This window comes from Sorghum bicolor, chromosome 2 (genome assembly GCF_000003195.3).
Source record: "Sorghum bicolor cultivar BTx623 chromosome 2, Sorghum_bicolor_NCBIv3, whole genome shotgun sequence".
NCBI lineage: Eukaryota > Viridiplantae > Streptophyta > Magnoliopsida > Poales > Poaceae > Sorghum > Sorghum bicolor.
The window spans coordinates 61770607-61796193 of record NC_012871.2 but is presented as its reverse complement, the minus strand read 5'-3'; the positions used below and the strand labels follow the sequence as shown (position 1 = coordinate 61796193).

General features: G+C 41.9%; 4 protein-coding genes across 4 annotated transcripts; all 4 read right to left on the bottom strand.

The window, feature by feature from the left end:
* LOC8083218 (protein WEAK CHLOROPLAST MOVEMENT UNDER BLUE LIGHT 1) lies at positions 5-6064 on the bottom strand. The gene is made up of 3 exons (XM_002460290.2): positions 5888-6064; positions 2205-2887; positions 5-2091 (listed from the first exon to the last, which is right to left on the bottom strand). The coding sequence occupies exons 2-3, from the start codon at positions 2814-2816 to the stop codon at positions 295-297; spliced, it is 2409 nt and encodes an 802-aa protein (XP_002460335.2). The 5' UTR covers positions 2817-2887; positions 5888-6064; the 3' UTR covers positions 5-294.
* Positions 9598-10783, bottom strand: LOC8083217 (ethylene-responsive transcription factor ERF109). Its single transcript, XM_002460289.2, has one exon. It carries the CDS (start codon positions 10707-10709, stop codon positions 9825-9827), a length of 885 nt encoding a protein of 294 aa, XP_002460334.1. The 5' UTR covers positions 10710-10783; the 3' UTR covers positions 9598-9824.
* LOC8083216 (alpha-amylase isozyme 3C) lies at positions 12422-12956 on the bottom strand. The gene is made up of 2 exons (XM_002460288.2): positions 12882-12956; positions 12422-12795 (listed from the first exon to the last, which is right to left on the bottom strand). Exons 1-2 carry the CDS (start codon positions 12954-12956, stop codon positions 12514-12516), a joined length of 357 nt encoding a protein of 118 aa, XP_002460333.2. The 3' UTR covers positions 12422-12513.
* On the bottom strand, positions 22278-23977 carry LOC8083215 (alpha-amylase isozyme 3C). Its single transcript, XM_002460287.2, has 2 exons — positions 22870-23977; positions 22278-22783 (listed from the first exon to the last, which is right to left on the bottom strand). The coding sequence occupies exons 1-2, from the start codon at positions 23899-23901 to the stop codon at positions 22502-22504; spliced, it is 1314 nt and encodes a 437-aa protein (XP_002460332.1). The 5' UTR covers positions 23902-23977; the 3' UTR covers positions 22278-22501.

Here is a 25587-nt window from a genome sequence, read left to right as displayed (position 1 = left end):
ATTCTTTCAACAAACGAACAACAATTTTGTCATGTCACAAAAGGAAAGTGAGATTGCCCAAGCTAACTAGATTACAGCAGTCAATAAGGCATGCTGCATGCTCCTAACAATATTAGCACGGTGGTCAGAGAGGGGCAACTCAATAATGGTGTTTGATATAATCTACAACATAAACCAGAGTAAATTTCAGAAACACTTCTTTGAATTGTACCCTATTTTCTACAAGAGTACATTTACAAATAAGTCATACCAAAGAATTTAGCACATCATTATCATTGAAAAGGAATTTAACTTTCAATGTGTCTTCTTCCTAGACGCGAACATGGCCACTAAGGACCGTGGAAAGAGTGACTTTCGTGTCTTTGGCTCTTTCACCCTAGTTGCTCCTATAGTGTCCGCTCTAGACAATGTTCCAACCATGTGAGGATTGGAGGTTGACGATGCTGCATCAAAAGATAATGAAGTGCTCTTCAAATTGGGGATGTCAGAAATGGCATGGCTTGACTCTCCTACTTTCCTTTGTTGCTCATGCTTGGCCCTCCGCTTCCTCAGCTCGTTCTCCATGGTGAGCTTGCCATATTGCGCTGCATTGGCTTTCTCCTGCGCAGCCCTCAACTCCAACTTCCTCTCATAGATCTTCTTGGTCGACTGCTCCAACTGATTCAAGCTCCTCACCTCTGCATCCTTGGCTTCTTTGATTTTCTCAACAGCCTTGATGACTCGCTTCTTGGCGAGACCTTCAGCATCTTGGGCTTTCTTGCTTAAGGCATCGTACTCTTCAAGTGATAACGTCATATAGTTGTTGCTTATCCGTTCATCTTGGGGCTCTATTTGTGCTTCATCTTTGTATTCTTGCAAAGCATTTGCTGAGGCGGTCGCAATTTCTTTAGATGCATTCATTGCAAGTATCTCCTGTAATGCAGCTTCTAGCCTCAATTTGATGACATTAAATTGTGCCTTGACTTGATCCGCCTCTTCCCTAGCTTTTGCCGCCTCATAACGGGCCATCTGTGCCTTAGCCTGTGCTTGTTCCACTTCTTCAGTTGCTTGTTGTAGCTCTGTAGGCATCTTAGATGCTTTTGTTCTTTCATGGACGATGTTGAGCTCATATGTCATGTTGCTTTGCTCTTGCTGGAATGATGACACAGAAAGCGAAGCTAGGTGCTCTTTGTGTTTCAATGCTAACAGATCTGCCTCCTCCCTCTCTATTTCAGCTCGTAATGTAGCAGCAGCATTCCAAAGTATTCTGGCTTCATCTTTGGCCTTTTTAATGTCTGCCTTCATGTCCTCAAGCTCCTTCCTAGCATTTGCTAGCTTCATTTTGGTAATAACCATAGGTATCTCTACATCTCCATCTACACTAACCTCTTGGGAACATTCCCCTTTCAAATAACTAGAAAACTCATCTTGCAACTTCACTAGCAATGTAGAGGCAACTTTTAGTTTAGACTCAAGATCTTTGTTGACTGAAGCCGCATCACGCATACTCTGAACCTCCTCATCAACCTGCCTCAGTTCATTTTGCCAATTCTCCTTTTCTTGTTGATATGCCAAAGTAACATTCAATTTTTGTTCCTCTGCTATAATATGAGTAGCTTGTGAAGAGGTGAGCAACTCTTTCAATCTGATAATTTCGAGGGTAAGGTCATCCACAGTTTTCTCAATCTTTTGAGATGCAACACTGGATTCACATGCTTTTGTTTCAGCGTTGTCTCTTTTAGTGTTTAAGGATGTGTACTCCTTCTGAAGTTGTTGTATCTCATCCTTCACTAAATGTAGTTCTGTTAATGCACTAGCATAACGATATCTTGCAAGCTCAATCTCTGCTCTTGCTGCAGCACTCTCTCTACAGGCAATTCCCTGTTGAATCTCTTTGAATCGTATATCAGCCAACTCTGAGTCTTGCTGTGCTTGTATTGCCTCAGTTTGCGTCTTCTCCAAATTTAGCTTCAACCCTTCTATGGTTCTCCTAGTGGTACACAATTCCATGACAACTTTATTTTTCTCAACTTCTGCAACTTCTGCTCTTCTTTTGTACTTAGGAGCATCTTCCAGTGCCTTGTCAAGCTCATTTTGGACATTCTTACGTCTCTACACAAAACAAATGGAATGGAGAGACATGCTAATTTCATAAGTTAACACGGAAAAGAAAAAAACAATGGCATTGAGACATACAAAGTGCATATTAGGAGAATAGATATTACCTCTTTCCAGTCAAGAATGCCTCCAAATTTGCTTACAGCCTCTTTAACAGATTCTATTGGTGCTCCAGTGTCAACAAGCACCCTATTATCTATAGATTGAATGAACCGCTCAGCAATCTCTGCGGCCTTATAAATGTTTCTTTCAGCAGAGTTAGGGCGACTTTCTACCTTTCGTTCACCCAAGTAATGGACATTCTCCTCTCCTTTGTTTGCATATAAATCATTAACTGCAAGGTGACTTAAATCTTCACTAAAATGTCTAGAATGACTACTTATGCCCTTCCGTTCAATCTGGTTATTGCAATTTTGCTCTCCATTGTTCAAACGCAAATCATTAATTGAAAGGGCACTTAAATCCTCACTTAGATGTCTACTATGAATAGCCGGGGCACTTTTAGTGTAATCAAAGGAAGCAGGAGGTTCTGAATCAATCAAACTTGCCACTAAATCAATTGATTCAGAAAGAACAGATATCTGTGGTACATTTTCCACATTTACTTCATTCATTCTGCAAGATACAGGAGGTTCTGAATCAATCAAACTTTCCACTAAATTGATAGATTCAGAAGGAACATATAGCTGTGGCACATTTTCCACATTCACTTCATCCATTTTGTAGGATGCAGGAGCTCACTTAGTGGTCAGTTCAGAAATTTATCATGGATATACTTGACATAGGGTACCTGAAAAAGTAATCACCATGTTACATAAAAGGAAGTGTTTTCACAATTCCGACTCATGGTTCAAGAAAATTACTTGTATAATATGTTGTCTCACAATGTTTCCCCAATAGTAAAAAAAGAATGGGTTTCCTTATAAAGAAAAACATTTTTGAATCATTTTTGTGAGTAAACTCCTCTTCAAATTTACCATATATGTAATTGTATATTTTTTTCTTAAGAAAGTGTAGTAACTTTGTCAAAATAGTCCATTGAATTAACCCTAAGAACAAGAAAAATAAGGTTGATCAAATTAGTTGCAATTTCATCTACTAAAGTTATTAGGAACATGCATTTTTCATTAAAATAGAAATGATACATATTGGGATTGCTTTAGTATGCCACTTTTTGAAAATTCTACAATTCATGAGCAAAGTAATAAGGAAGGACAAATCTGAGCACCCTCCACACACACTAGGACAAATCTGAGCAGCCCCCCACTATTCCATGCCTTGCACATTCAATAGTATTCAATATGCTAGCAAAGCGCCGCTGTCCTTTGATGAAACCTCTCAAATGTAAAACCACATTCACCTAACGGTTTATAATATATGTATTTAATACATCCTCTATGCAAAAAGGTCACTACATTAAAATGACAGAAAAACTACTCCTTGTACATAAGAGTAAATTTCATCATTCAAAAATAGTAAGTATATCTAAATGGACATTCTCTCCCACAACCATGAACAATGACGTCCAACCGTAAAACAATCAGATTGTTGTCATAAATAATGTAGTATTTTTTATCTATCGGAAAAAGGCTATTAGAAAATCTTGGTAATCATGTCAATGATGTCACAAGAAAACCTAAATTGAGTGTGCACCCTCGCAATTATCGTCCCAACCCACAACCCCGCAACTGGAGTAGCATCATAATGTCACATATGATCCCCACATTCAATGGAGTTCTCATCATGGATCTCATACCATGTGGGCTCCACTGTGCCCTGATTGACCCTGTCTTTGCTGCTACCCAGTACTCCTCCAATTTGGTGCACCTTAGCGCACCCTTCCATGGCCTTGTAGTTCGTCATGGTTGCCTCAAGTTGTTAACTCAGCCAGGTAGTGGAATCTCCTCCATTCAATAAGACATCAGAGGAGTCTCCCCTAACCTCTCACGGAGAAACATCCTAAATTCCTAACTATGAATTTGTATCACCATTGTTCCGCTATGAGAATATCCAATTTTGACTACATGTAGTCCTTTATTTGATTTAGGAACTAAATTAATCCCCCATATACACTATAGTTTGATCTTATGTTGCGATTCTTAATTTATATTAGGCAATGTTTTCCTAAACACTAAATGGTAAACAGTCACTCATCTACCATTTAGCCATTATTCGGGCTAAACGGGCTAGACGGATGATTAAATGAAAATGGTGTACCACCGTGTAGTGTTTACACCGTGTTTAGGCGAATAGTGATGTCAGATAGATTCCACTCAAGTTGATGCATTATGTTCATGGCATATGATATTTTTGTGGATTTATTGAGCACTTGTTTTTATCACAAGTTGTCCTAGTGATTGCACAATAATTGTCTTGGTAATTGCACGACCACACTAGGACACTAACACCAGTGTCAATGTTGATACACATATATCACCTAATGATTTTTTTTTTGCTTTTTGAAAACCTGATCATATCCTAACATTCCAAATGTACAACTAGAGATAAACCAACTAATAACTAGAAATTCAATTCTTTGGTTTCAAAATATGCCAAAACAAGCTGCACAAACCTACATATACATATAGTTGCACCCCAAACCAACATATACACATCTACCAAACATATTGGCTATTGTCTTTTGTTCGCGGAGAATTCCATAAGTACCTCATTGAATTGTTCAACAAACACTTTTTTGTAAAGATGATCCATCGATCCCCACCATAGATTAAATCAAGAGACGACTACACAGTGCCTATCTATGGTGCAAGGAGATGTGTTTGATCGAGATGCTGAGGAACCTGATTCATCTTTTGTTGTTAATGCTTCCTTCAACAAGAATATCACTGGGGTAAGTTGAGCGTTACGTACCATATTTTCTAATAGTAATTGATTTAGTTTTCTAAAAATGGCTTTGAAGGTTTATTCAGTTGTTATCATGTAGGTTGGATCTGATGTAGAAGGCATCCATGAGGTGTGTAGCATGTTTCATTCTCACGAACATAGGTGTAAATCTAAAGAACTAGTTGATAACTGCGACTACTTGACTCTCCAAGATTGACGATCACACATTTGCATTGAAACTATGATATCCACACGAACAACATGAGTCATACGCCATGTCTTTAAATGGTTATTCTTAGGGTTTGTTATTAGGTAAAAATCCATTTTCTTAATAAAAATTGGTGTGTCTAGTTGAGTTAAATATCTTATATGTACAATTTTACTCTTATATGGCTTGCCAAGATAAAAAAAATGTCTAGCCGTCGACAAGAATTATGGCCATTTACGGTTGTGCGCCCATTATTGAACTAAGATTACTACTATTTGGCAATACTAGAGTAAAACCATATATTTTATTCATATAGTCTGTGTTCGTAGAATACATTTATAAACTATTTATGTGGATCATCACAATAAAACTAGTGAGAACACATTGAATAAAATTCAAATGACAATGTGCAAAATAGTGGTACAATGTGCTTCTTCTTTAAAAAAAATCATGTGCACATTCAATTTGTAGTAATAATGGTTGTTTGCAATCCTCCTTGTTCTTAGAATTGTCATCCTAGAGTAAATTTTCTATGATTAAAACAATTGTAATTTCTGAGGAGGAGAAGAATTGACTTTGTTCTCAAAACACAAGGTCACATCACCCGTAATGCACAATGCTAGATAATCCATGCATTTTTTTTTGCCCAAACTGAATACAAAGGTCAATTTGAACAACAAAATATAACAACTCAACTAAATCAATCAAAAAATATAGGGGTAAGGCAATGTGCAATACCTCATTGAAATCCCTTTTCATTATCTCCCTTCATGGCATGTGGTTTCTTGACGGTAAGGGAAGAAGAAAAATCAGATGTGGAACAATTTGGGATGAGAAGGAAAAGAAGTGGCAGCTAGGCGTTGCCGCATGGAGAAGGAGCAGGAGCAAACCAAAGGTAATCCCAACTATTTTTGGGATGGGGCAGCACCTTTGCTCCGCAATATTCCCTCCCTCCTAGATTGGGGGAGAACCAGGGAGAAATATGGACCCATAGGCCCAAAATACACTCCGAAATTGAAGCTAGGGGGAGAGAAAATCGTGTGCTACCCTAGAGAGCTTGAGAGCAATATCTGCCACAATCCAGTCCCAACCAGTCACTACTCACTACCCACCCTCTACCTTGCCACTTGCTGTTACTTCTTCGAGCACTGTCACTACTAGTCACAATACTCCATCGCATTAACCTCCCCTCAAATTGTATGCCCTACTGCTCTCGCGGCTTCAAATCACTGACCTATTTGCTTCTCCACCTCCTACGCATGCTTGCCAACACGTCATTTGAAATCGTATGGGGGAAACAAAGTAACGGAGCCAGTTTTTTTTTCCGGAGCCAGGAATATTATGACCTCGCATATGCACAAGAAATCACCATATCATGAATGCCAAACTTTTTTTAATTCTATCCGAACATTTTTAAGCTTTTTAGCATTTAAAATCACCACAAAAAATAGAGGAGTTCCTTGTGAAGTATTGTTCCTCAGGATCTGTATGGAAAATTTAAGTTAAGTTTGCAACATCAATATACAAAACAGAAATGACTTTATTAGTAATTTCATTCCCTTTTACTTTTTGACAGTGCGGCAGTGTCAATATTATTAATAATTTAAATTGAATAATATAGCATATATAACAAAACAATAATGCAATTCATGGACACTTCCTTTGAATACTTAGGAGGATGTACCGTGATGTATGTAGTGATGGAGCCACCACCCAACGATCCATCACTAGTACACAAATAAATTTACGAGGTGGTGCTTTTTTATTAACCGGGACGGTCACAAAATCTATAGAAATTAATTGTTCGAATCATGCATAAAATAAATGAAAGTACAAATAATTGTTTCAATCATACATAAATAAATTAATTAATTAACGTATATTATAGCAATGAATAAGTTGATTTTTTAAAACATATATATTGACTAAATAGAGTATCCTTGTAATAAGATAACTAAATTGTGTTTTGTGTATTTGTAATCATTGACACTCAATCTAATAATAACATTAAAATCCAGCAAAAGAAAATAAAATCGACATTCTATTTCCACCCATCTAATTTAATCGCACTAAGTTTTGTTCGATTCGCATGTGCCTCCAGGTGTGCAAGGCCAGCGACACGTGGCTACAGGAAAACAAGTCCACGCCAAACCGTAGTGGCAAGGAGTGCGAGAGCAAGTATAAGCGTGTGGTGTCGTACCAGGGGCGGAAACATAAAGTTGATTTTTTTGAATATTTGGGGGCAACAATGTTGAATAAGTTTTTTTTTTTGGAAAATTCACATTCATAGGGGGCATGGGCGCTTGTCCACCCCCTATCTCCACCCTGGTACCACGAGCGCTGCTCTCAGTGCGGTAAGTGTTGCCGTATGAAGAATTCATAGTTGAGAAGGCTAGAGTTGCGAGGGCTCCGGCTGTGGTGGCTGACGACAACGTCTAGTGCGACCCCACGGTGGAGATGGAGGTGGCTGACACTGACCACGATGACCTAGCTTGACAATCTATCTGAGGTGATCGCCGATTAGTAGGAGAAGGCTGTGATGGAGAATCATGCAATGGAGGTGGCACAAGTGCTGATGGCAATGCTGATCATCGTGGCAATGCCAATAGCCGACGATAAGCTCTACGGTCATCGATGGAGCAAGTGGACCAATCCCACTAAGGTGCATGTGTAGCGTCATTTCCATCCTCCTGTGCCAGAAGAACCTCAACTTCAATGAAGAAATGTAGTGCAAGCTCTCCCAACCGATGAGCGATGTTAGGTTCGTTCATACTGGATTTTGAGTTGTTCTAAGTTAAATTACTTAAATTTTGACTAAATTCAAAGAAAAGAATAACGATGCTTACTATATCAAGTAAGCATCAAAATAGTTACTTTATGAAATATATTTTTATAATTTACCTTTCTGATATGGTAGATCATCAAACTGAGAATAATCTGCCTTTGTGTTTTACTACGAATCGAGTATATGCTGTTTTTTAATCGAAAAAAAGAGTATATGTGATTTTAGTTGACTGATGTTTTACTTAAAAGTTTGGCATGAAATCTCAAGAAATTTGTTTGAACAAACTTGAGAAAATATTTGATCAAAGTTTGGATCAGAATCCTTGAATCTAAGATTTCTTAGAGACTAACTAACCGCGAGCATAAAAAGTGCGGTAGATATTAGATGGGGGGGAATGCATTCCACACACCATCCCACTATTCGAGTGGACAAGTCATACGTGGTGCCGCTGAGAAGCGTAGAAAGTTAACCTGGTAGACTTGTGTAGCGCATGGCTGAAAGACTAGTCAAAAACTTAACCAGCGAACGGGCTGGTAAGTGAGAGAGTCATACCGCTTCCCGCCCGCGGCGTCCCGTCCAAGGTCCAAGAGCAGAGCACGAGCGCTTTCGTCTGACTGACGAAGCGGACCCAGCACGACGCAGCAGCTGCAGCCGCGGGCGGCGCGCGGCTACCGCTGCTGGCGCTTATCCGGAAACCCGCGGCAGAAAGCGAAATCCCCCCGTGGGCGCTTCGCTTGACCTTTCTTTTATTTGCTCCCCGCCGCGCGCTGCCCGCTGGTGTGGGCGTGTGGTTTTGGCCTGGTGGCGCAGCGGCAGCGGCAGCGGCAGCGGCAGGCGGTTGGCTGTGACGAGTACTAGAAGCTCTTCGCTCTCGGTCCTTGGAAACGAGTTGACGAGAAGCCGCCAGCCCGCCCGCCCGCCCGCACTCGCAGCTTCCACTCGTCACTCTCGCGGTTGGCCCGTCGTTTTCTTGTTTACCACAGCCTTTCTTCTCCCCTTTTTTCGATAAAATACAGTAGCAAAAGCCCCTATCACTATCGCCACTGGTAACCCGTCACAGGATTTTTCTTTCAGGGCGCAACGCAAGAGAGTAGTAGAATGCTTAAACGAGTGCCATCTGGCATAAACTCCTATTTCTGAGAGCAAGGATGAGAAAGTTAAACAAAAAGGCAGGTAAGTACAGGATGCCAGATGAAAGAAAGAAATTTAACGAATTAGGCCTTGTTTAGTTCCAAATTTTTTTGGGAAATCGACACTGTAGCACTTTCGTTTGTATTTGACAAATATTGTCCAATCATGGAGTAACTAGGCTCAAAAGATTCGTCTAGTCAATTCCGTCCAAACTGTGTAATTAGTTTTTATTTTCGTCTATGTTTAATACTCCATGCATACGTCTAAAGATTCGATGTGACGGAGAATCTGAAAAATTTTGCAAAATTTTTTGGGAACTAAACAAGGCCGACTCCAACTTTCCTTTACCATGTTTGTTTTGACCTAGGACGTTTGCCCTCTGACGAGTTATATATGGCTCGGTCAATGATTTTTTTTTTAGTTTTTATTTATAAAAAAACGATTTTTCAGTATGTTTTCTTAACCAAATACTGAGTACAATGGATAAGCAGTAAACTCGTCAAAGAATCTCACCAGCCAGAGTACAAAAATGTTCAGTCTATCAACACAGTTTCCAAAGTCAATTCATTGAGAGGGAAAAAAATCTCTTTCCACGAATCAATACACAACAAAAGAATGCCACCCCTCTTCCAAATTAATCCACCTACAACGAACCAACTAGCTATGCTTAATTAGTTCAATGCTACAAAAAGAATGCTAGTCAGTCTAGCTGAGATCCTGTCAGTAACCACTGCACGCTTGTGTGTACAGTACAAGAGCTCAAAAACTAGATGCAGCGCCGGAAAATGGCAAGAACCAGAGGTCCGCCTCGTCCTGCTTCATCAGGTCCTGTAGCAGACCTTCCCACACCTCGTCTCCCTCTCCGCCGTCCACGCCGCCGCCCAGCTGCCAGTCTCCCGGCGCCGCCGCCGCGGCGTCTGCACTGCACGGCGACGGCGTCATCAGCATCGGTGTCGTCTGCGTCTCGGCGTTCGCCGCCGCGGTGGCGCAAGCGTCGCCGCCATGGCCATGGCCCTGGAACGGCAGCAACGCCTCGTGGCCCGGGAAATTGAGCTTGGCGCGCGCGCCGCGGAACTCGATGGCGGCGCAGTCGTAGGCCCTGGCGGCCTCCTCCGCGGTGTCGAACGTGCCCAGCCACACGCGCGCCGCGCGCCGCGGGTCGCGGATCTCCGCCGCCCACTTCCCCCACGGCCGCTGCCGCACGCCGCGGTACATGTTCTTCTTCCGACGCCGCCGCGTCCTCTGCCCGTGCTCCCCTCCGGCCGCCGCTGCCGCAGCTGTCGCTACCATCTGCCCTGTGCCGAAGTTCACTGCTTCCTGTTGCGTCAGCTCCGGCGCCGCCCCGAAGAAGTCGCAGCCGAGGCATCCGTCGATGCCGCAGACCCCGCACGGCTCGCCGCCCGCCACCGTGACGACCTCCGGCGGCGGCGTGCTGTACCCGGACACCACGTGCCGCAGCGCCGCCACGATGATGGCGTCCTCCTGCTCATGGGAGATCAGCCTGCCGCCGCCGCCGCCGAACCCCACCAGGCTCTTGGCGATGTCGTCTCCTTGAATCGAAGCCTGCTGTCTCCTCTGATCATTGAACTGCTGCTCCTTGAAACCTTGCTTCCCGGCCATGGCGGAGATGAGCTTCTTGGTCATTACCGAGGTCGATCGAGATTGAGGGGCTTGGAGTTTGAGTGTGTCTGAACGTTTTGAACTGAAGCGGGAAGTTGCGGGTGGAGGCGCTTATATAGGTTGACAGCCATCGACGGCCACACGGCGACACGGTGCACAGATAGTCAGATACAGAGCGGCGCCAGGTGGGAGCTCGGAACGAGACTGGTTGGTCCATGCTCTTTCTATTTCCAGAATCTCCCTCCGGGTTGTGGAAAACGTGTGGATGCGAGGAGCTCCGGGTCGTAAAAGATCCGGTTCGGGCACGGGCGGGCCGTCGATTAGTGCGCGGCCCCGTGCGCGATGGGAGTGGTGCTGACGTCTTGGCATATGCAGAATTGCAGATGATGCTCTAGAGGCTGACCTCACTGACAGGGACCGGAGTGATATACAGCATTGGAAAAGTCAAAGCAGGATGGGGATTTTGGTGACGTGGCTCGTCCACGGCGGCTACCAATGCCTTCGGGGAACATGGTCCATCTTAAACCAAATTATCGTAGGTTTAATTAAATCATAGAAAAGAAATATTAAGATGTACCATATACCACATGAAGTGGTATTTTTTTAAAAAAAACTATTATCTTCATGACCTGTCATAAATTTAAACAATAGCATTTCATAATGTAGCGACAATAACATTTTATTACATTTCTAGTAAATCTTAGTTGATATCAGAAATATTATTGTCAGTGAATAATTAAAATAAAAATAAAAAATAAATAAAAAGTACTCTCTCTATTCTAAATTATAAGTTGTTTTGAATTTTTTTGGTTAATTCATTTTGTTATATATCTAGACACATTATTATATCTAGATGCATAGCAAAATAGATATAACAGAAAAATCAAAGTAACTTATAATTTAGAACAAAGAGATTAGCTCGTTTCCTGTGCGTCGGGAAAAAAAACCTAAATAAAAGTTGGTGTGTCACCGTAAGTAACGTTAAGAAAATCAACTCTTTGAATCATAGTAATGGATATAAAATATCATATTCATCTTATAGGTTCAGACTATAATGGTCTAGGTCCATCAAAATATATAAAAGGACAATGAATAAAGAATCCAAGTATGGAAAACAAATAATGGTATATATATATTTGTGTTACAATTGGACTTTTATGCAAATGCACAAGAGCTATATATTCAAACCAAACATTGAAGTCTTGACATGCACATAAGAATAATAAAACTTTGGATTTCGTGGGAGGGGGTAGCATATGCCCCCTCCACCGAGCATTCGCACTAAGCTAGAGGACTCCTCGCCCAGTCCAATACCTCGTACTCCACCCGCATATAAAGGCTCGTCATTCAACCAGTTTCAAACTTTCAATCCTAGGCCGCTCTTTCCCCTATAGTGGTATATCCCTCGCCATCATAGCATGTCCTCACCATAGCCCTAAGCTCATCGAGTCACTCTTCAACATTTTCATGTTGAAAATTTTTGGCATCACAATTGACGTTGATAAAAAGGAAACAACCAAATAAAATGTGTTAATTCCATCAATCACAACTCAAATCTGATGGCTTTTTAAGATAATTATACGAGGAGTTGCTCTTAACATCACCGGTAGTTTCAGCTTAATATAAGAATAGTCTTTGTTTCCTCATTTCAAGAGGTTACAAAATTCATATGCCAGAAACATCCAAACAATAAAACCTTCTTTCAATAATTTGCTGAAAGAAGAAGCTTGGTAGAATCGTATGCTACTTATTTAGCCTCTCTTAAATTTCTTTTCCAGGCTTAAATAGACCTGATCAAAAGAAAAATATCTGTAGTGAACGGACGGGTCTAGTGGTGCCGCCCCGCTGGAACTCTCAGACCGGACTTCTCCCAAACGCAGTAGTTGTTGCCATGGGCAACGGCGTGGAAGTCTGAGGGGATCAGGTTCCCGACGTCGTACCGTGATCCGATCTTCACGATCACCTTGTCGTCGATCTTGGCAACGTAGAGATCGCCGTCAGCAGCAAGGATGTTGAGCTTGCTCCCCGGGTGGATTCCGTTTCTTGACCTCACCGCAGACAGCGCGCTGATCTCCTGCTTCAGGTTCCAGTCGAAAACATGGTCGTAGAACTGAATTACAGATGCAAGGACAGTGTCAGTTGCTGGAGTTCATGGTTAAGAATTCTTAATTGGTGATAGGGTTGTTGGGGACTTACGATGCATGGAGTTCCTGGGTGCGTGAGGATATAGGCGTAGCCCTGCATGACCTTCACTGCCACACGTTCGGGCATTAGCACCGGTCGGGAAGGGCCTGTTGCCCCGGTTCCCGAGCCGGTGCTACCCTTTCGGGACTAAAGGCCCACCCTTTAGTCCCGGTTCCGTTAACCGGGGCTAAAGCCCCCCTTTAACACCGGTTGGTAAGGGTCCTGCCAGGGCTGCCACGTTGCAGGTGTTAAAGGGTTTCTTTTTCTTTTTTTTTTGGTTCACTTCTTCGGTTCTGTTTATTGTTTATATATAATATATAATAATAGGTTTTTCAATACATGTTTTGCTGATACAATAATATATTTATATTACACGCATATTAAGCATATATAAATGAAAATTATAGGCTAAGCTTAATAGTTAAGCTTTGCCTATAATAAAATGAATAGACCACATCAAAAATTAAATATATATGTAAAAAGCTTTATATATATATAGTTTTATATGTACAAAATTCGTAACACATATATACATAGAGTTTGTTCTCCCAATGTCTACAAACGATACAAATGATCATCGTTGTTTGGTATAAGAGTTTCGTTGCCGTTGAAGTGAAACTCGCCGTTTGGATTGATCACTTGGTCGCGGAGAAATCCTGCTATCGTCTCTTGGATAGCTTTGATTCGGTCTTGTTGTAGGACCTTTTCCCTCAGCCATTCCGTCTTTAATTTGAAATAAATAAAAAAGGTATTAGTTATCTAAGTTATTCAATATAATTCAGGAGATAATGAAAAGAGACATGTAACGTACTCTGAGCGTCTCTGTGGGTGTTTGATTGACTTGTGCCATCATGAATTTGCACACGTAATATGCACATAGATTGTTCCCCCCTTCTTGTCTTAAACACCACTGTACGATGTATATATATATATAAATATTCATGACCACGACAATAAGAAGGCTAAAAGTTAGCGAAAGTTTGTTAGCTAGTAGAACTTACTTGTGGATGTATTATGTTAAGCGGCGCTTTACATCCACTGAGATGTTCACGGTCAATGAATCTTTCCCAAACCCTATACACAGCCATTGTGGATCGTGAACTAATAATTACAGAGTCATATTATGATATTTTTGTAGCTGAGATCGACATTACGTACCTTTGAATAACGTTTACCATTTGTTGATAATTTTCTTGTGGTTTTCTCATTGAGTCAAAGATTATCAATCGGTTCTTGGGAATTTCAATGACCATGAGTATCCAGTGAAAGCTGTTTACACACACATATATAGGGTCAGTCCTATAATGTAAAATAAAATATGCATGCACTTAATAACTATATAACTCACTCGAAGTTGAAGGGGAAGAGTATTTTTTGTTTTTCTTTTTGGTTTACAAAGAACCTCATAAGATTGGTGCAGATTTCTGTCTCATAATCTGCTGTCCACACTGCCTGCGGAGCCTTGAAAACAATATAAGGGTCAACGAACCCAATACTATTGTCATTTCTCATTCTGAGCTCTCTCATTTGGTGCCTGCATATATACATACAAATCCTAAGTGTGTAAGGATTATATACATGTAATTAAAGAAGTTAGAAGTATAATAAAAAGGAAAAATACTTACAGACAAAAGCAGCTGACAAGAGATTTGTCAAGAGCGTCGAGGTGGCATAATTGGTGCAATTCTTCGAACTGCACGTATATGAGGTCATCTCCACGGAAGTAGTGATGTTGTCTAATACGAACAGAAATCCAATTCTCTCCCCTTTTAGACGCCTCAATGCACCATTTGTTTATTGCAAACATTTGTGTGCCGAGCTCGTGTAAACGCTTAGGGTCGAATAGACTCCTGCCCGGTTCATATCTTGCCCTCCATTGATCAACTACCTCGGCTTTTTCAAATGTATGGCATCCAAGAATGGCGGTAATTTCTTCTATATTTAAACCGCTCTGTCCAAAGTAACTCTCAAGCGAGTCTAGCTCAGACAACGCTAAGGATTTCTTTGGCATCAAGTCTTCATTTGAGCCGTATTGATTTGGCACAATCAAAGGGGGCACCGGTTTTGATACTTCTCCGAGCTGTGGGACCCCCTTTCCTACTCTCTTCTTAGTAGGCTGTGAAGACTTGACCAGAGACCGCTCATAGTCCGAAAGTGCTGGCTTTTTCTGAGCTTCGCGTTGCTTCTTTTGATGGTCCGCCACCTTCTGCCTCAGTTCCGATGGCTTCACATAAAAGTACGGCTTTTCTGGGTTAAGCCGTTTTTTCCTTTCCTCCTTTATTTTATCAAAAAATTGTTGGACCTCAGCTTTAGATGTAGCAATTACCTCCTCTTCACTCTTTTCGTAAGGTAATTTTTCTGGCGTCTTAGCTCTCTTTGCTGAGGCAGCCTTCTTTGGAGGTGGGACCGATGACTTCGGTCCTTCTTGGACGGACCGCTTCTTACTACCTCGCTTTGGAGGCGAGGGGACCGACCGTGCACTCTTTGGAGAGGGCGGTGCAGGCGGTGGAGGGGGTGGGCCCGATCTTTTTGGCGTTGGAGAACGCGGTGGAGGAGTTGGAGAACGCGGTGGAGGAGTTGGAGACCTCGGTGGAGGAGGTGGAGACCGTGGTGGAGGCGGTGGCGGGGTCGGTGTGGCCGCCGCAGGTGTTGGAGGAGATCCAGCATTGTCACCGCCCGCAGCACTATGATGCGCTGGGGAGAGAACTGAACTTAGGTTGGAGGAGTCCCTGCAAAGAAAACAATTACAAGTTTTGTGAGTAAACTTTTTTTAAATTTCAATACATAATAAATAATATAAGAAGTAAAATCACACACAAACCTATGTTGAGGAATAATTATGAAGCGCTTGCGCCAACAAATAAATGTCTTCTCAGCTTCACCTAAGGTCTTCTCTCCGTCTCCCCCTTCTATGTCTAGTGGCACATTGCCACAACCTTTCTCAACCCTATCAACCGAGACGCTAGCATATCCACCAGGTACTGGTCGATTATGGATTCTTGGAGTGCCCGTTCGGTCGATAGGGTTGACAACAGCGATAGCCACCTTTTTGGTGGCATTCCCATCTGGTACATGCAGCTCACAGGTAGTAAAAGCCTCTGTGACATCATCCACGGGGAAGTGTAGCTTCGTGTCATCCTGAATGGTTGGTACTTCCGTGGATGCGCAGCTGCTTTTCAACTGGCCTGGGGGGCTAACATTGACCTCAGGCTGTGATGTACCTTGCCCTTTCGTCATTTGACTAAGTGCTGCTTGCACTTGCCTTTGAATCTCTGCCTGCATCCATTCTTCACGAGCTTTCTCGCGCTCTTGTGACTGCAGAACAAAAGCTTCCAGGCGGCGGATCCGCTCTGCCTCCTCATCCTTCTTTCTCTGGCGGCTTCTGTAGGTATCTTGATCGGCTTGGAATGATTGCAGCCACGGAACTGCCCCATAGCCTCTTGTACGCCCACCGTGCTCAGGATTTTCAAGCGCATAGGTGAGTTCATCCTTCTCCCTGTTAGGCCTGAACTCACCAGACTGAACCGCCTCTCGTGCACGGACTAGTCTCTCTGCTGCTCTAGAGATTTCTTGGCCCCAAACTAGCGCCCCGGTGTCTGGGTCCACGCTTCCCCATGACCGTAGAACCTATGCTTGGAGCGCTCGCTCCAATTCTTTGCTATTGTCTCGGGTGTGACCCCCCTAGCAAGTAGCTCCTGTTCCATTCGGTCCCACTTGGGAACAACACTGTAATAACCACCTGATCCCATATGATGGTGGTATGCCTTTTTACTGGCATTCTCTTTGTTTCTATTGGCTCGTTCCTCGCCCTCTTCTGATGTTTTGTACTGCACAAAGTCATCCCAGAAGGCCCTCAGCTTTACATATTGCTTGAGGTTGAAATCTGGAGTCTCGTTTTTCTTGACATATTTATTGTACAAAGACTTCTTCCAATTCTGGAAGAGTACTGCCATCTTCTTCATAGTCCAGTCATAAATTCGCACCTTCAACTCTTCATCGTTGGTGTCGAAGGTGAAAACGTCTGTGACGGCTTTCCAAACTAACTCCTTGTCACGATCAGAGACAAAACTGATCTCAGGAGCACCTCGCTTCTCTCTCCATTCACGACAACTGATCGGTATTTGATCTCTCACAAGATATCCACAGTGATTAACATATTTATTTGCATGCTCACCAAGTGGTCTGCCTGTAGCTATCTCAAACTCAGAGATTACATAGCGGCCCTCCAACGGCTTCTTTGGCCCTCGTAGAGGTACGCTTCTCCCCGTAGAGGTCGATCCAGAAGGCTACACGTACATATAGAAACAAAAATACTAAATTAATAACCAAGTAATAAGTCTAAAACCTAATGTAAGAGATGCATTATTTATATATGTTTACATTTACATACCTCGCCAGTATTTTCTTCTTGTTGCACGACAAGTTGTTGCTCAGGGGCATTGCCCTCTTGTTGCTCAGGGGCATTGCCCTCTTGTTGCTCAGTAGGATTGCCTTGCATGATGTCGTGGTAATCAACGAAGTACTGACTACCGTCGTCGATTATATTTTGAATGGCAGCTTCCATATAATCAGGATCATCATGAGAACGGTCAGCCATTTCTATGTCTGCAACCATACATATATATATTCTATATAAGATAAGAAATACACTAATACTACTACAAATGAAAGTGTTGGAGTGCTCTAAAAATAATACTAGGATCTTTTAAGCCAAGTAATACATTAGAATAAAAAACAATACTAGAATAATACATACATACAAAAAATATTACATATATATGTGTGTATATGTACAAAAAATAATATACATACATACAAAAAATAATACATATATAAAAAAATAGAACATACATACATACTATATACTAAAAATACTACAAGAATATATATTACAAGAATACTACAAAAATAATGAAAGTGTTGGAGTGCTCTAAAAAATAATACTAGAATCTTAAGCCTAGTAATACACTAGAATAATATACTAAAAGAATAATACTAGAATAATAGTACAAACAATAATATATACAAAACACTACAAAATAAAATATAATACAAGAATAATACAAGAATAATAGTACAAACAATAATATATACAACACACTAGAAATAAAATATGATACAAGAATAATACAAGAATAATATACTTCAAATATATACTAAAAATACTACAAGAATATATATTACAAGAATACTACAAAAATAATAAAAGTGTTGGAGTGCTCTAAAAAATAATACTAGAATCTTAAGCCTAGTAATACACTAGAATAATACAAGAATAAAACAAGAATAAAATAATAATACAAGAATAATACAAGAATAATATACTACAAATATATACTAAAAAATAATACTACAAATAATATACTAAAAAAATAATACTACAAAATAATACAAGAATAATATTAATATATTACAAATATATACTAGCATAATATAATTTATAACAGGTCAACACTACACTTATACTAATGTACTAAAAACTATTACTAGAATAAAATACTAACATCATGCATTATTTTTTAGTGTGTATATATATATACTTAATATATATACTAGCTAGCATTCATTAATTATTATTTTTGTGTACAAATATATAGAAATCACTAAAATTGCAAAGTGATTGACATATAATTCATAACATTTATTTATTTTATATATATAAACTGCAGTGGAGTATTTATTATATATATATATATATGTATATATATGGTTTTGGATTATACATTGCAGTGGACGCGCGCGGGGCCGGGCGTGGAGATCGAGACGTAGATGGCGGCGCTGGTGGAGATGGTGGTCGCGGCGGCGGCGCTGGTGGCCGGAGCTGACCGCGGCGGCGCTGGAGACGGCGGCGCTGGAGATCGGCGAGGTCGCGCGCGGGCAGATGAACGGGCGGCGGCGCTGGATACGATGAACTCGACGAAGACGAAGACGAACGGCTCAGATCCAGGACGCCCATGACTTAAATAGAGGCGGACCCTTTAGCACCGGTCCGTGGCTGGAACCGGTGCTAAAGGGCCTTTAACACCGGCTGGTGTTACGCGCCGGTGTTAAAGGGTCACCCTTTAGCACCGGCTCGTGTTACCAGCCGGTGCTAAAGGGACCCTTTAGCACCGGTTCCAGCCACGGACCGGTGCTAAAGGGTCCTAGGCGGGCTCGGGCGGGGTCCTGAAATTTTCAGGACCCTTTAGCATCGGTTCCCACTATGGGCCGGTGCTAAAGGCCCATTTTTTTAGTTTAGGGTTTTTCAATTGTTTTATATATACAGTTTATATTATAAATTGTATAGTAAATTAAATATTTTGCATAATGTTTTTTAAAGAGTGACATATATTGTAATTTGTTTTAATGTACACATGAAAATTTTTAAACTTAAATATCTTATTGTATTTTTATAATTTACAATGATTTTGTAAGAAATGTTTAGTATTTTGTTAATGCAAAAATATATTATTCCAATAAATTTACAAAAACTATATCCAATGAACTGGAAATTTATTTTCACATCATATTGACGTAAAACTTTTTATTTTTGTTATTTATTACTAGGAATGCTAGTTGGGTATAATTTTCATCAAATAAAAAATCATATAAAAATATATATCTTGATGAACACACCCTTTGACCGAACCCTAGATTGTCCCAAATGGAAAAGTCATGAATACAAAGTTTGCTACACTCATCAAGTTCTACATTTTGTCTAATGGTCAACTTTTCATTTGGAAAAGTTTGAACCACTGAATTTTGAATTTTCATAGAACTCATAGCCACGCAGCGGTTTCGGAACCCTACATGGTCTCGAATGGAAAAGTCATGAATACCAATATTGTTCCACTCATCAAAATCTACATTTCATATATAGACCATTTTTGCATTTGACAAAGTTTTGGGAAGGTGTAGTTGAAAATCCACAATTGACACATATAGTCATGACAAATTTTGCATTTGATGATCTCTAACAATTGGAAAAGTCATGAATACAAAGTCATGAATACAAAGTTTGTTACACACATCAAAATTCACAATTCTCAAATATAGTTTCATACAAAGTCAAGCCGACACAACAGTGAACTTCTTCTTGACGTATGACCCTTGGTTATGATCCTGCCGTAACCATGGAGTATCCTCATTGTTTAACAGAATGCTTGGGTCTTTGTTGACTATGAAGGGCGGAATTCGTAATCGCCTGACATGTCTGACTTGTCCTCAATTCCGACAATGTTTCTTTTCCCAGAAAGGACAATGTGGCGCTTTGGCTCATTGATGATTGAGTGGTCATCATTTTTTCCTCTCTTTGGTTTCGTAGACATATCTTTGACATAGAACACCTGACTCACGTCTGCAGCAAGGACGAATGGTTCGTCTTTGAACCCACTATTGTTAAGGTCCACGGTTGTCATCCCATACTCCTTGTCGACTGTTACCCCACCTCCGGTCATCTTCACCCATTGGCACCGGAACAAAGGAACTTTAAAATTAGCTGCATAGACTAGTTCCCATATGTCTTCTATGCGTCCATAATATGTTTGTCTGTTCCCATTTGGATCCGTGGCATCCACGCGTACACCACTATTTTGGTTGGTGCTCCTTTTATCTTGGCCAACTGTGTAAAATGTGTTACCATTTATCTCGTACCCTTTGTATGTGAGGACATGCCATGATGGTTGCCTGGCCAACAAATAAAGCTGCTCATCAATGTTTTCATCACCTTGACATTTTTTGCGCAACCAATCGCCAAAAGTTTCCATGTGCTGACGCATTATCCAAGCTTCATTCTTCCCGGGCCACTGGGACCGTAGGTAATCTTTGTGTACCTCAACATATGGTTCCACCAATGAGGAGTTCTGGAGAACTGTGTAGTGTGCTTTATTGAAGTAATCGTTTCCCGTACCAATATATGTTTTCTTCCCAAGTGTTCCCTTTCCGCTGAGTCTGCCCTCGTGTCGAGATTCAGGAATGCCAATTGGGTCAAGGTCTGGAATAAAGTCAACACAGAACTCTATGACCTCCTCTGTTCCGTAGCCCTTGGCAATGCTTCCTTCTGGCCGGAAACGACTATGGACATATTTCTTTAGGACACCCATGAATCTCTCGAAGGGGAACATGTTGTGTAGGAACACAGGACCGAGAATACGAATCTCTTTGACCAGATGAACTAGGAGGTGTGTCATGATATCGAAGAAGGATGGAGGGAACACCAACTCAAAGCTGACGAGACATTGAACGACATCATTCTGCAGAGTAGCTAGTTGCTCTGGATTGATTGCCTTCTGAGAAATTGCATTGAGGAATGCACATAGCTTTACGGTGGCTAGACGTACGTGTGGAGGTAGAATTCCTCTTAAAACGACCGGCAGCAATTGCGTCATTAGAACGTGACAGTCATGGGACTTCAAGTTCAGGAATTTCTTCTCTGGCACATTAATTATTCCCTTGATATTGGAGGAGAATCCAGATGGGACCTTGATGCTGCTAAGACATTCAAACATGCTTTCCTTCTCTTCTTTGCTCAGAGTGTAGCTAGCAGGGCTTAAGTAATGACGTCCATCGTCGGTTAGAAGAACAGAGGAAGACTGAGGCGGTCTCGTGTGGGAGGGCGACATCAACAGTAGTTGGGAGGCGCTATATTGTTTTTGGAAATTGTGCCTTATTTATTTGCCTGTCTAGGTGTTTTTCCCTCTCTTTCTTTCCAGAATGGGAAAAAGATGAGGAGAGAGATTTCTCCATATTCTCGGCCTTTTGGCATTGGAGTGATCTAAAATATGGAAATAAGGCCTTGTTTACTTCCACCCTAAAACCCTAAATTTTCAAGATTTTCCGTCACATCGAATCTTTAGACACATACATGGAGTATTAAATAAATATAGACGAAAATAAAAACTAATTGTACAGTTTGGTCGAAATTTACGAGACGAATCTTTTGAGCCTAGTTAGTCTATGGTTGGACAATATCTGTCACATACAAACAAAAGAGTTACCGTAGTAATTTTGCAAAAAATTTCTCAAGTAAACAAGGCCTAAAAGTGATTTGGCCTCCTATTGATCATTTCCGATCGTTTTCATCCCTATTTTTGGCCATGCTGAGATTCTGGTGGCAGCTAGACAAGCACAAGAAAAGGGTTCTAAGAGCAACTCCAACAACTTTGCTATTCTTATTATGAAGGCTTTTTAGAACTTGTATAACAGAAAAATAGGCTCCAACAGATGTGCTATTTAGTTTTGTAAAATAGAAAGTTTGCTATTCCTTGATTTTGGTTGGCCATATATAGCCAACCACTGACACTAGCTATCTGATAGCAAGGCTGTTGTGGACTTCTTCTATTTTAAGAAGTTGTCTATTTTATAAAATAGCTAAACATTAGAATTTGGCTACTATTTTTAGCCAAGCACTTGGAGATGCTCTAACATCACCGGGAGTTTCAGCTTAATAAGAATAGTCTTTGTTTCCCCATTTCAAGAGGTTACAAAAATTCCCATACCACAATAATACATCCAAACTTTAGAACCTTCTTTCAATAATTTGCTGAAAGAAGCTTGATAGAATCGTATGCTACTTATTTAGCCTCTCTTAAATTTCTTTTCCAGGCTTAAATAGACCTGATCAAAAAAAAAATATCTGTAGTGAACGGACGGGTCTAGTGGTGCCGCCCCGCTGGAACTCTCAGACCGGACTTCTCCCAAACGCAGTAGTTGTTGCCATGGGCAACGGCGTGGAAGTCTGAGGGGATCAGGTTCCCGACGTCGTACCGTGATCCGATCTTCACGATCACCTTGTCGTCGATCTTGGCAACGTAGAGATCGCCGTCAGCGGCAAGGATGTTGAGCTTGCTCCCCGGGTGGATTCCGTTTCTTGACCTCACCGCAGACAGCGCGCTGATCTCCTGCTTCAGGTTCCAGTCGAAAACATGGTCGTAGAACTGAATTACAGATGCAAGGACAGTGTCAGTTGCTGGAGTTCATGGTTAAGAATTCTTAATTGGTGATAGGGTTGTTGGGGACTTACGATGCATGGAGTTCCTGGGTGCGTGAGGATATAGGCGTAGCCCTGCATGACCTTGTCAGAGGGGAATGGCCACGAGTTCTGCGTGGAGCCGGTGTCGTGGTTGTCGACGAACGTGACAGCCTTCTCCGGCAGCCAGCCGATCATCCCAGGCGCCTTGCCGTTGCCGTCCTTCATCCGCCACAGCTCGCCCTGGACGGCCGCCTGAAGCACGCCCTTGGTTGTGAAGTCGAACGCCGCGGCGGGGCCGCCCACCGCCTGCGCCCAGTTCACCAGCTCCTGCCTGTCGGCGTCCTGGTTGTTGGATGGCTCGCCGTTGCCGTCGTAGTGCAGGGAGCTCCATATCTCGGCGACGACGAAGGTCGGAGCGGTGTTGTCGACGTACACCTTGGCGACGGCGGCGGAGTAGCCCTTGGCGAAGTCGAGGCGCCAGCCGTCGAAGCCGAGGTCGGACTTGAGCCAGTTGAGCCAGCCGGAGAGCTCCTCCTGCACGCGCGGGTTCAGGTGGTCGATGTCCGGCGCGGCGCCGAAGTCGGCCCCGGTGTCGCGGTGCCCGCGCCCGTTGGAGTACTGCGTGTCGTCGCTGCAGATCATGTCGGGGCCCCAGTCCAGGCGGCTGTCGGGCGTGCCGCCCTCGAAGATGCAATAGATGCCGCGGCTGTCCTTGTAGTCGGCGCAGCGGTGGTTGATCACAACGTCGGCGACGCACTGCACGCCCTTGGCGTGGAACGCCGCGATCAGTGACTTGAGCTCCGCGTGGGTGCCGTACTTGGACGCGTCGAGGTCGTAGAGGCGGCCGGGCATGTACCCCTGCGGCGCCACCGAGTGCGACGGCGGCGGGAGCCAGACGTGCGTGGCCCCCGTTGCGGCGATGTCGTCCACCTGCCCCCGGAGGTAGTTGTACCACCCACCTTGCTTCTTGCACGACTCCCAGTTGAACCCCTGGAAGAGGACCTGGGATTGGACCAGCTGGGAGCCCAAGCAGAGCAGCACCAACACTAGGAGGCTGCACATGGCAGCCGAGTGCTTCGCCATCTCTGCTCTATGGAGTACCTCTCTCTTGCTTCTGTGCTGGTGTGCTAAAAATGCAAGGGAGTCTTATACTTGGCTGTGTGTGGAGCACCATGCCCCCGTGCAAGGGAATTTATAGATTGCATTGCATTGGTTGGATCCAGTGGCCGTTTTGGCGCCGGCGGATGGTTGTAACGGACTAACAACGGATAAGCTCCGTTGCTTCAAACGAGAGCAACGACATATGGATGATGGGGAAAGTGTAATGCTATCGTGGCACATTTAAAAGGGGATAAAAAGGTCCTTGAGGTATGTGTCGTGTATAGTGTATATATATACGCACAATGCATGTATGGGGTTGCGTGTAGTGCAGGGACGCGGCGAACAAGCATAGGTATTGCGGTAACGTTTGGCTATCTTTCGTCATGGTTCGAAGTGTTCTTTGGCCTCTGCGGGTTGATTATTGCATATTTTTGGTAAGGTATTACAGTATCCATATTTCATTTTAGACTTAGATGATAGGAGGTAATATGTGGAATACATATTTTTTATTTTGTAAAATAAGACAATTAAGGGAAGTTTAGATATAAATAATTTTTTTCTTGATTTGATTGATGCATGCTAACCTCAGTGATTTGCATGTGCGTGTGCATGCCTAAGACCGTGAGTAGATTCAAATCAAAAACGTGTGAAATTGAATTTGAACTATTTACCCTATTTTAGTTTAATTTTTTTCGAGATCGTATTTTGGCATGTTTTTATTAAGTAGGAGTTTAATTCAAATTTCAATACCAATATGGATAGTTCGAATTTATACTTATATACTAATATCAACTTTGATTTTGAAGACAACAAATGCAATACCTATTTGCTTTATTGATTATTTTAGTAGAACAAATTATAATTGTGAAAATAAGATTTAAAATATGAGTGTAAAAGATTTTGAAACATATTTTAAAACATGTCAAGCTGGCTGCTCCCATAAAATCATGTGTTACTGACAGTATTAGAGAAGAATCAGAAGGATTCCCTATCATGTTTACTCACGTCATTATGGGAAGTGAGAGAAGTTTTATTTGTTTTCCTAGATTTTTAATTTCTTAATTAATTCATAAAACTCATAAAATCAATGGCTCAGATCTATTTGAGATATTACTTTCTTCTAGGTAAAAAGTGTACCTTAGCATTGCCCTTTTAGAGATTAAGGACCTGAACGATTACTCAAGACAACTTTAAAAACCACTCATGCATTTTACTCTATTTGTGGCCAACAAAGCCAATGTAAACCATGATCAACATATCTAGTGTTTGTGAGACATTGATGTTGACTTATCTTGCCACTTCCTCTCACCGTTTTGATGAGCTGGTAGTGATAGTAACTATTTCTATTTCTATTGATATGGCAGAGATGATAATCTAGGAGGTGTCGTCTTACATTGTCTTACTATGTTAAGAATAAGTAGCAAGTATAATAATGAACTTATAGCCAAGCTAGTCATGTAGAGGAGAGAAGAGAGGACAAATAAGAGAGGTTGGCTCTTATTCTAGCACCAAGCTAGGCACGAAAGCATAGACATTTGTCGGCTCAAACAATAGTGTATGTGAGAAGGAGTAGGAAAGAGAAGTAAGACATAATATCACATAATAATAAAAAAAAACTTTTTTATAGCCAAATAAGAAACAACTATTGTATGACTTGGCTCTTATAAT